Here is an 11,181-nt window from a genome sequence, read left to right on the forward strand (position 1 = left end):
CATCTATTTCCCATGAAGTGGTGGGACCAGATGCCATGATCTTCGTTTTCTGAATGTTGAGCTTTAAGCCAACTTTTTCACTCTCCACTTTCACTATTAGGAAACTATAAAAGTTTCCTACTATTGATATTAATGTATTCCCATCAGTTTTCTCTTATGTCTGTTAGTATTTGTTTCCTGTATTTGGGTGTCCCTATATTGGGTGCATATATGCTGACAAGTGTAAAGTTCTCTTCTTGAATTGATCCTGACCCTTTTATCATTATATAGTATCCTTCTTTATATAGTGTGCTTCTTTATGGCTTTTGTTTTAAAATTTGTTTTGCTTGATATAAGTATTGTAACCCTGCTTTCCTATCATTTTTATTTGTATGAAATATCTTTTTCTATCCTCTCACTTTCATTCTTTTTCTTTTGCCCTAAAGTGGGTCTTTTGTATGCAGCATAATGTAGGCTCTTGTTTTCTAACCCAGTCTACCATTCTGTGTCTTTTGATTGGAGCATTCAGTCCACTGAGTGCGGTGTATTTATTGCCATTTTAAACTTTGTTTTCCAGTTGATTCTATGTTTCTTTTTTCTTTCCTCTTTCCTTTTAGTGAGTTGATGTTTTCATTTTATGGTTGTAGTTCTGTTTTTGGTTTTTGTGAATCTATTGTATGTTTATGATATATGGTTACCCTGTTTTTCAAGTATGTAAACTGCTTCCTATAATTTCCCACTGCTTTAGACAGTGGGTTCAAACACATTCTTAAAAAAAACAGTCTGTCCACACATTTCCTGCTGTCCTCGCTCACATTGCCTGTGCCTACCCACGTTTTCCCGTTTTGATACCTTTTACATCTTTGTTTATGCTTCTGCTCGTCGTCGTGTTTATAATCACTTTCACAAATACATGCTTTTTCCTTTTTGATCTTTATACTGGCTTAAGTGGTTTACTTTCCAGTTGTGATTTCCTATTTCTTATATCTTCTTGCTTCTTTTCTATTTAGAGAAGACCTTTCGGTATTTCTTTTAGGACAGCTTTAGTATTGCTGTACTCTTTCTTAGTTTCTGCTTCTCTGAGAAAGTCACTCTGTCTCCTATTTTAAATGATAATCTTGCTGAGTATTCTAGGTTGCAGATTTTTCCCTTTGAATTGGACATCTTGTTCTTGATTCTTACAGGTTATTGCCCATGCCAAATAATGTCTTATTTCCCTGCTGCTTCAAATTAATGATATGTCTCTTGTTCTTCAAACATTTTCTACTTATGCTTTTTTGTTTCTGTAGCATCATACAATAGTACATGTAATTTTAATTGTACCTTTACACTTTTGCACTTCATTTTCATTCACTTAATTAACTTACTAGCAAAATTAGTTTGCTCCAGTTTGTAATCTGATTTTGATTTCCTTTTATTTTTGACAAAATCCTTTAGTCTGGGCTTTTAGAGGTTACAAGGAGCAGAGAAGACCTCTCATTATCTCAAGTCATAGATATTTATTGGGAACATCTGTGGAGACTACATGGCCTAGTGGAAACAATCTCTTCAGATCTCAGAGAAATAGGCGATCATTCTGTAAACAAATGCCTTTGCAAGTTAGACCTAAAAAAGAGAAGTGAAATTTTGTTTAGGAAAATAGAACACAGTTCTCATGACAAGGTATTCATTTGTCTTGAGAACCAAGTGTCCCTTGCTGTATTGTACTGTGCTGTTATTACCACATCATCATCTTATTTGCTTCTCCGGCTCATACCTGTTACTCACTTTATACTTCATATTATGATTTCTGCTTACTGTAGTCTCTCTGGGTATGTTTTTTGCTTCTCTTCTTTGCTGGCTGTATGAATGTGTTGTTTATTTTTGGCATTTAGACTTAACAAAAGAATATATTGTTTTTGGCCAGCCGTTATTCAGTATGGGAGGCACCTATCCAAAACAAAACACATCTAACCATTTCTTAAGTCATTGGATAAAAGATGGTTTCCTTTTAGTTAATTATCTACCCTTGATTATGTTCGGAGAAGCCTAGATGTGAGATCCTACGCTTTGCCTCCTTGGGTATAGGGAACCTTTTGTGGATGTTGAACTATCACTAGTCTGCTCATTGAAAGTGGTTTGCTTTTTTAGGCAAGTTTAAAACAGTAAGCAGGAGACTTCCAATTCAGTCTGGGGTGTAGGAACCTAGAAAGAATGTCATTCCGAATGTAACAATAAGAAAAGCGTGGATAATCTGTAAAATCATTACTTAAAAAAAATTTATCAGAGACCTGAGGTTACATGGCAACCAATGAGTTTGAAATAAAGGAAAAACAGGTACCACCAAGAAGAGATTATATAGGAGAGCTGATTCATCTGAACATGGGAAGAAGAAAGGTTTACCGTGTAAGTAGGTAAGAAGAATTTGACAAACCTCTAAAGGCCTAGCGGGGGCTAGCAAGAAGTATAGAACCCATCAGATTCACAGATCCTCTTTATGGACCTTAACCAGAGCCTGATGAGCAAGACTGGGGACAGGGGAAGACAGCAGGAACGCAAGTAGCAAAAACCTTAAGCAGATGAGGGAGGAACATCAAATCTTAGCATCTTAAGGGCTCAGAAGAATACCCACTGCAGCTGGGGGAAAATAAAAATAATTTTTAAAACACCATCCCTATGTCTGGGTAGGGGCAGGAAATCAAGAGTAGACTATTAGGATTCTTCTACCACTGAAGATGAGGCAGCACCACTGAAAAGGTCGAATATATATGAGCAGGAAAAAACTAGTGAACTTAAGGATAGAAAAAATTAGAACTGAAACGAAAGAGGGTGGAGGTGGGGTGGGATTAAAAAAACAAACAAAATAGCAGCATCCAAGAACTGTGGGGCAATAATCTAATAGTGTAACATACATCTAGTTGAAATCCCACTTACCAAAATGGACCATATTCTAGGCAATAAAATGTCAAGAAATTTAAAAAAGTAAGAATCAGAGTGTTCTCTGACCATAACAGAATTAAATGAGAATAATAATTCTTTTCCTAGTTGAAGCTTCCATCTTGAACTAGGAGACGAGCAAACTAAATCTAAAGTAAGTAGGAGAAAGAAAACTTACAAAGAGTAGAAATCAGTGAAACTGAAAACCAAAAATAATAAAACAAGTGCAATCATAACCTGATCCTTTGATGAGATCAAAATAGATGATAAAATAGTAGGCATAGGAGCCAAGGAAAAAGACAACACAGATTATACTATATCAGGAATAAAAATGGACACATCAGTACAAGTCCAAAGACACTAATGTGTAATGATGGGATGTTATGAATAACTATTTTCATATATTTGACAATTTAAGTGAAGCTAATTTCTTGAAAAACAAGCATTACCTCAGTTCACTTAAAAAGAAATAGAAAGCCTTATTAGTTATATCTGTTAAAGAGATTGAATTTACTGCTAGGAACCTTCTGACAAATCTCTAGACCTAGATTACTTCACTGGTATGTTATACCAAATGAAAAAATACCAATTCTGTACAAACTTCCAGAAAATAAAAGAGGAAGAAACCCTTCTCAACTTGTTTTATGAGGCCAATATTACCCCTTTATAGCAAAGATATGGCAAGAAAAGAAAACTGGAAAAAATCAACCAGTATCCCTCATGAATATAGGTGCAGAAGTCCTCAGCAAAACATTAGTAAATGAAATCCAACCATAAGTAAAAAGGGTAATACATCATGACCAAGTATTACTTAGGCAAGTCAAGGCTGATTCATCAGCATTCAGATATCAGTCAACATAAATAAGCATATCATCAGACTAAAGAAGAAAACTATTTGACCATTCTAGTAGATGCAGAAAAAGAATTGACAAAATTTAGCATCCATTAAATTTTTAGCAAACTAGGAGTTGAAGGTAATTGCCTCCTAGAAAAACCTAGATTTAACATCATACTTCCTGGTAAAAAAAAAAAAAAAAAAAGACTGCTTTCCCCTAAGATCAGTAACAGGCCACGGTGTCTGCCGTCGTTACGCCTCATCAGTGTCACACTCGAACTCCGAGCTATTGCAGTGAGGCGAGAAAAAGGAGTAAAAGATATAAATAATTATCAGGAGATTCCAATAACTACCATGAGAAAAATGAAAACACTTTTTAGATGTTACCTTAAAAGCAGTATTTATATGCAGTTCTTTCTCTACTCTTATAATTCCATTCAAAAGTTGCAATATAAGTTTCTTTTCCTAACGTGGCTGCTGACAATCTAATAAGTATCATACATCTTAAATGGTGTTAACTTTTTTTTTTTTAGCTGTATGGATTACTGGACTTTAAAATGAATAGGAAGGCTAGACTTTAATATTGAGACTATCACAGTCTCTTACTATATAAAGATAGAAGTCTAACTTATCTGATTTAAAAGGAATGTTTTGTCTCACAGTAAATTATCAGACTAGTTTATTATAATTTGTTTTAAAAACTCCTGAATACTTGGTTTTGAGTATATTTAAAGGATCCAGATCTTATATAAGGGATAATTTGGTCACTTTTGGCGGGACAGATCCTCAAACTATTTGCTGAAACATATGTATCATAGAAAGCTATAAAACTGAAGGCAATAGAAATACACTTGAAACTACAGAAAAAATGGAATTTGATAGTAAAATATGATAAAATGTAACATAAAGGCCAGTTAGTTGGCAGTGACTTTGAAAGTAGACCTTACTTAGCTATTGATTCTCAGGAGCAAAGGGACGCAAAGAGAAGAAATGGGCTGTGAATCCTGTGTGCCCGTCCCCCTTCTGTAGAAAACAAGCTCTGCTCCTGCTGCTGCTAAGTCGCTTTCAGTCGTGTCCGACTCTGTGCAACCCCAGAGACGGCAGCCCACCAGGCTCCCCTGTCCCTGGGATTCTCCAGGCAAGAACATTGGAGTGGGTTGCCATTTCCTTCTCCAATGCATGAAAGTGAAAAGGGAAAGTGAAATCGCTCAGTTGTGTCTGATTCTTAGCGACCCCACAGACTGCAGCCTACCTGGCTCCTCCATCCATGGGATTTTCCAGGCAAGAGTACTGGAATGGGATGCCATTGCCTTCTCCGATTTTATTCTCTAGTCTGCTCTAAAACCCATGGCAACAATTCAGTTTTAATAAGTACTTTGTGTGTTTTGTGTTCTCTACATTTGGTGTGATTTCTGTTATTTAGGCATTTTTAACTCTAGTAAACAGTATTTGTAATGAAAAATAGCACTGTAACTTCTTTCCATTAAGAAAAGTGTTCCTGTAGATGGAATTCAACTATGAGTCTCAACCTGATGAGTTTGTATTAAAATGAATTCCTTTAACCATCAATATTGCCATAAAAGTTTTAACATAATAAACATTCTTTACATTTTACTATAAATAGACAGTATGAAGTTAATAACTGTAAACAGATCTGAAGTTTGAACCCCAGCATTGTGGTTTTTCTGTGTAGCTTAGAACAGGTAACTCATACTCTCTCAAATATCTATAAAGAGAGTAACAGCCTTGTGGGTTATTGAGGTTAATATTTATAATATGCCTGGACATACAGAATGTGCTCATAAATCATAGTAGCTATCATTCTTGGTAGTTATTATTGTAAGTTAGCATTTGTAAACTTCATATTTGTATTGTGGCTTAAAATATATTCTGCTTATAAAATTGGTGCTTTATATTATGTTTTACTAACAGTTGAGAAAATAGTATATATAGTGCAGTGGTTAAGAACATGGACTCTGGATTCAATGTCAGCTGCATAGCTTATTACCAGACTGACCATGGGCAAGTTAACTGTCCTCAGCTTTAAGATAGACCTAACATTAGCACATTTCTCCCAGGGGCATTAGAAGAGGTAATGAGATTAAGTATGAAAAAAGTTTAGAACAGTTGCTGATGTGTAGTTCTGTGTGTCAGTTGTCATCATTATTATTAATTACAATAATTTGTTGTTGAATAAATGATTTTTTTATTTGTCACTTTTAATTGTAGGTGAATCTTGGAAGCAACCAGTACCTTTTCTCTGTCATAGTGGATCCTAAAGAAATGCCCTGCTTCTGTTTGCGCCATGATGTTGATGCCTTGCTCTGGCAGCCACGCTCCAGCAAACAGGATGATATGTGGGAGCATATTGCAACCTTCAATGCTTTAGGTATAAGCAAGCTCTTTGACAACCTTTGACGTTATATCAAAAATTAGTCTTTTTTTTTTTTCTAAGTTTCTTTTTTTGGTTTATTTAAATTTGAGCTGTCCTAATTACATTTGGATTGACTGTGCTATAATTTGGTTGCTTGTACATAGTTGATGAATGTTAGTACTTTTGGAACAGTAGGACTAATTTGTTTTTATGTTTGTGTAGAAGATCAACACAGAATAGAAATCAGAGTGTTTATCTAACCACTTGAATCATTCCGATCAATTACTTCCTTATTCCAGCTAAGCTATACAGTATTAGAATATGAACAAGGGGCTTGGCAATACCCTACATGGAACTTGTATTCAGGTTTCTTCAGAGTAGTCTTCAGTAATCATAGAATTGCTCTAAGGTTAAAAAGCACATTAGGAGACATCTTTCATGGCACTTAAGTGTGAAACAGAGCCATTATAATGCAAACACTTAGGGAAAATGGTGATGCAGAAATGAAATTTATTCTGTAGGATAAAAGGGAAATACTGGTAAGGCTTGAAACATTTTGAACTACGTAATTGTAGATTTATGCAATAATTGATTTAATGTCAAAATACATTAGTATTGTGTGGGAGAAATTTTTTTATATGAATTAACCACAGCTATTGCTTTATTGAAAGGTTAAACTGCCAGCAGGAAGTAAAACTATGTATTTTAATTGCTATATATGCACAACCCTAATTATAGAAGATATTTTTTCAGTTGTCCTTTATAGTTAGTAATATAGGCTGTTAAAGTGGTTAATTCAGACTCCAAATGGATTTTTATGACCTGAAATAGTTTGATTGAATAATGTACCCACATAATTTCTAGCCTTTCTACTAAAATTCCTGATTTTTTAAGTAAGAGGAAAGCTTTATCTTAATTTTCAGATCCTTCTTTTGTATCCATAAATCCTAGTTTAGTGGAATTCTATTATGCTTGAGTTAAATCAACATTATATTAGGTATGTAGTCTTGAGATGTTATATACATTAATTTGGCAAGATTAGCCTGGAGAGTTAATTCTAGGCTCTCAAATAGGTGTCTGTATCTTTCTACTTTTTCATCCTCAAGCCCTGCTTAATTTTTAAAAAACCAGCATTGATCTGCCTGTGCTCATGGTTCCTCTGGTCATTCATTGTTTGGTGAGGTCTCAATTTATATTAATGTTATACTTCCTCTCTCAGGTTTAAACATTCATTCAGTAATCATATACCAACCTGAAAATTGCTGATTTATACTTTAGAATATAAAAGCCCTTTTAAGCTCTAAAGATAAATTTTTAAAAGATTGTTTTTTCAAAGATTAGTTTTCAAAGGTTATCCTAATGGAATTTTAAAATTAGATATTTGAATTTTCTTTTTGATTTTGTTTTGATCTGAAGGCTCTACTTCTGAGAGGTGAAGTACAACAAATCCTGTTAAAGTGTTGGTGTTGATTATAACTGGGACGACCCAGAGGGATGGTATGAGGAGGGAGGAGGGAGGAGGGTTCAGGATGGGGAACATGTATACCTGTGGCGGATTCATTTTGATATTTGGCAAAACTAATACAATTATGTAAAGTTTAAAAATAAAATTAAAAAAAAAAAAAAGAAAACATGAAAGAAAATCTGAGCTCAAAAAACAAAAAAAAATACCACTGATAATCTACAAAGTGAGAATGCATTATGCACACACTCCTGAAATAACTTTGTAATAACATCCTCTAAACATTTTCCCATTTATTTGGTAAGAAAAAAAAAGATACCATAATGCCATCTCTGTGATTGATGTACCGAGTTGTTAAGTTGTCATTTAAAGATATTTTCGCATGTGTTTAATGTGTTAGAATTTTTTACTTATTTCTGGAAATTATATGGGAACCATGTTGTGCTTTTCTTGAAAAGATGAACGAAACACTTGTTCTTAGGAATTAGTGCTTTATTTTTGCACCATTTGGGAAAGATTGATTGTGCCTAGTCATTAATGGTTCAGAATGTAACTACTGTTGAATATCTGTGGTGTAAATTTTTAGTCATTTCAATTTGTAATAAAATTAATGAAATAGTAAATGTTAAATCACCATTTTTCCCCTTCTGTTTAATATATAGTTTTTCTTTTTTTGTCTCATATTTCTTGGCAGGCTATGTCCAAGCATCGAAGAGAGACAAAAAATTTTTTGCCTGTGCTCCAAATTACTCCTATGCAGCCCTTTGCGAGTGCCTTCGACGAGTTTTCATCTACCGTCAGCCCACGCCCATGTCTACCGTACTTTACAATAGGAAGGAAGGCAGGCAAGTAGGGCAGGTTGCTAAGCAGCAAGTAGCAAGCCTAGAAACCAATGATCCTATTTTAGGCTTTCAAGCAACAAATGAGAGATTATTTGTCCTCACTACCAAAAACCTCTTTTTAATAAAGGTAAATACAGAAAATTAATTACTCCAACATGTTGGCTTCTCTGTACTGCCAAAGTATTCAATGGTAGCTGGAAGGCTGAGCAGTTTTGCTATAATCTGTTAAGTTTTACTGTGTTAAATAAAATTACCTTGTATGATTTTTTTTAAAGGATATTGGAAATATATTTGCAATTTATGGGTCTATAAAAGCTATAAAATGAAGCTGCAAATTTAGAGAAAACAGCTTCTGTAAAAAAATGTAAAGATAATGTTAGCAAGTATAATTTTTAAAAAACAGGCTAGAATCTCATCTTTTATATGAAAGATGTACAGTTCATTGTTTAAACAAAAATATTTATCATGTACTATGCTGATATAGTTTCTACTTCTATACCAACAGAATAATAGTTAACATGTTCATTCTTGTAATTTTAAATGGACCGAATAGCTGGAATAGAGGGGGATATAACAGGTACAGCAGGTCTAATATTGTTAAAGTTTGCTGAAGAGACCTGAGGTGTTTTTTCAAAATAAGTATAGCTTTAACTTTTATAAATCCACTTGGTCTTCCACAGAATAGACAGAGATCATAGGTTCTACAAAGTGTAGCTCTTACCCATTGCCATATAATAAACCACTCCAAAACTCAGTGGTTTAAAAGAGGATATTTTATAATTTTTCATGGTTCAGTGATTTGACTGTCTCTGTTCTGCATGGCCTCTCCTCCTCCAATAAGCTAGACTGTGTTTTTTCCCATAACAGAGAAAACATTACAAGCGAGCAATTCCCTAATGTACAAGAGTTTATCAAGCCTGTACTTGCATCGTATTTGCTCATCTTCAGTTGAACAAAGCAAGTAGCCAAGTTTAGAGTGGGTGTGAGAGGTGAGCATACAAGGGTACAGATAGCAGGTGGAATGATTCACTGGAAGCCATTACTATAACAGTTTACCATGCAAATTAGAATTTATCCTTGTAGTTCTCCCTGTAGTTCTACAGTTTAAAAAGTAATCCTATTTATACATTAAATATGTCTTGCCATGAATTTTAGTTTCTTATTTTCTTGGATTTTTTTTTTTTTTGGTGTGCATTTACCTGGGAAATTGTTTACTTTTATACCACTTTTGTATGCTTCTTACATAAGTGTCAAATTAACTTTTATAATAGGAGAATTGAGATTTTAGTATGAGACAGTAAAGAAAAGAGATACAAGATCGGAAACATTTGTCCCTTGCCTACCTAGACAAGTTTTGGCTGGATTAAATTTTAGTGAAAGAAGGAAAAATAAGTTTGAGAGACAGAAAGGGAGGAAAAAAATGGGGATTACATTCATGTTTCAACACTTCGTCAGAATGCATTTTCCTGGAGAGAAGTATAGGGATATTTGATACAAAGGTTGGAAAAGGCCTAAGAACTGGTAGTGACAGTGGAGTCCTGATAGTACTTTGAATACTAGGAAAGAGACAGATTGCTGTCAAGCACCATGAGGTCATGAACAGCGGGGGAAAAGAAAATGTATGGCTGGACCAAAAAACAAACTGGTGATATTTCCAGAACTTTTTAGTATCATTGTAAAATTCAGTGAAACAGAAACAAAAGATTATTTAGATGGTGAACTACTAAAAGCTTTTGTTATGTGACAGATTTAAGTTTTCTTTAAAATTTACCTCAAAGATCATAAATACTCTTAAATTTAAGAAAAAGGCAGATTAATGTGGTGCTTAATTAACCATGACTATATATATAAATATATGCAAATTTCCATATGGTAATCAATTTCTTCCCTTTGTATATGTTATTTTTAACATGATTAATGTTGCATTGAAACCTATCAGGATTATTCATCCTAAATATTTTTGCGTATTGGTCTATGTTGAGAGTAATAGGTCTAGAGCAGTGATTCCAAGCCATGTTTTCTCAAAATGTTTCAAGAATTCCACATTTAAACTTAAATTAAACAAATTTAAACTGTTTTAGTATTTAAATGAAGTATATACAAGTGCTATGAATGTAGTACCTTGTGTTTTATTGATTTTACTATAAATTATAAATGGGAATTTTATAAACTATGATAGTAATAAAATTTTTGTTTTTCATATGGAGTCATTTAACAGTATTCATTATATCAACATGTTTAGTAGGCATCAGCTGTGTATGAAAACATATTCTCAGTGCTAAGAATAATACAGTGTTAAGTTAAAAACAAAGTCTAGTGATTTCTAGGTGAAGTTTCTCTTTGAGTAAAAAAGTAGGTGGGAGATTTGTGGAGCTGTTGTACTTGAAAGACGTTTAACCAGGGATGGAACTCATACAAGAACGGACAAAATTTGAGTTGCCAGTGGAAAGGGTCAGAAAGAGGATAATAAAGTCAAGAAATTAACCAAAGAAAAGGATCATAAGAGACTACTATGAACAATTTATAACACCGACAACTTTGTAACATAGAAAATGTATAAATTCCTAGAAACATATAACCTACCAAGACTGAATCATGAGGAAATAGAAAATCTGAACAGACTATTTACTAGTAGAGAGTTATCCAAAACCTCCCAACAAAAGACCAGGACCAGATGACTTCACTGATGAATTCTGGTGAACATTTAAAGAGTTAATTCTACCCAGATTCTTCCAAAAAGTAGAAGAGGAGGGAACCCATCTAAACTCATTTG

General features: G+C 33.9%; 1 protein-coding gene across 1 annotated transcript in view; it reads left to right on the plus strand.

Moving 5' to 3' along the window:
- NUDCD1 (NudC domain containing 1) overlaps positions 1-9,557 on the plus strand; it is a 95,100-nt gene extending 85,543 nt beyond the window's left edge. Inside the window, exons 9-10 of the mRNA XM_010863455.1 lie at positions 5,960-6,119; positions 8,261-9,557. Of these exons, the coding sequence (XP_010861757.1) occupies positions 5,960-6,119; positions 8,261-8,553 (453 nt within the window). The 3' untranslated portion in view covers positions 8,554-9,557. The remainder of the gene's footprint in view (positions 1-5,959; positions 6,120-8,260) is intronic.
- The last annotated feature ends 1,624 nt before the right edge of the window (positions 9,558-11,181 follow it).

The sequence above is a fragment of the Bison bison genome, unplaced genomic scaffold (assembly GCF_000754665.1).
Source record: "Bison bison bison isolate TAMUID 2011002044 unplaced genomic scaffold, Bison_UMD1.0 scf7180017864491, whole genome shotgun sequence".
Taxonomy (NCBI): domain Eukaryota; kingdom Metazoa; phylum Chordata; class Mammalia; order Artiodactyla; family Bovidae; genus Bison; species Bison bison.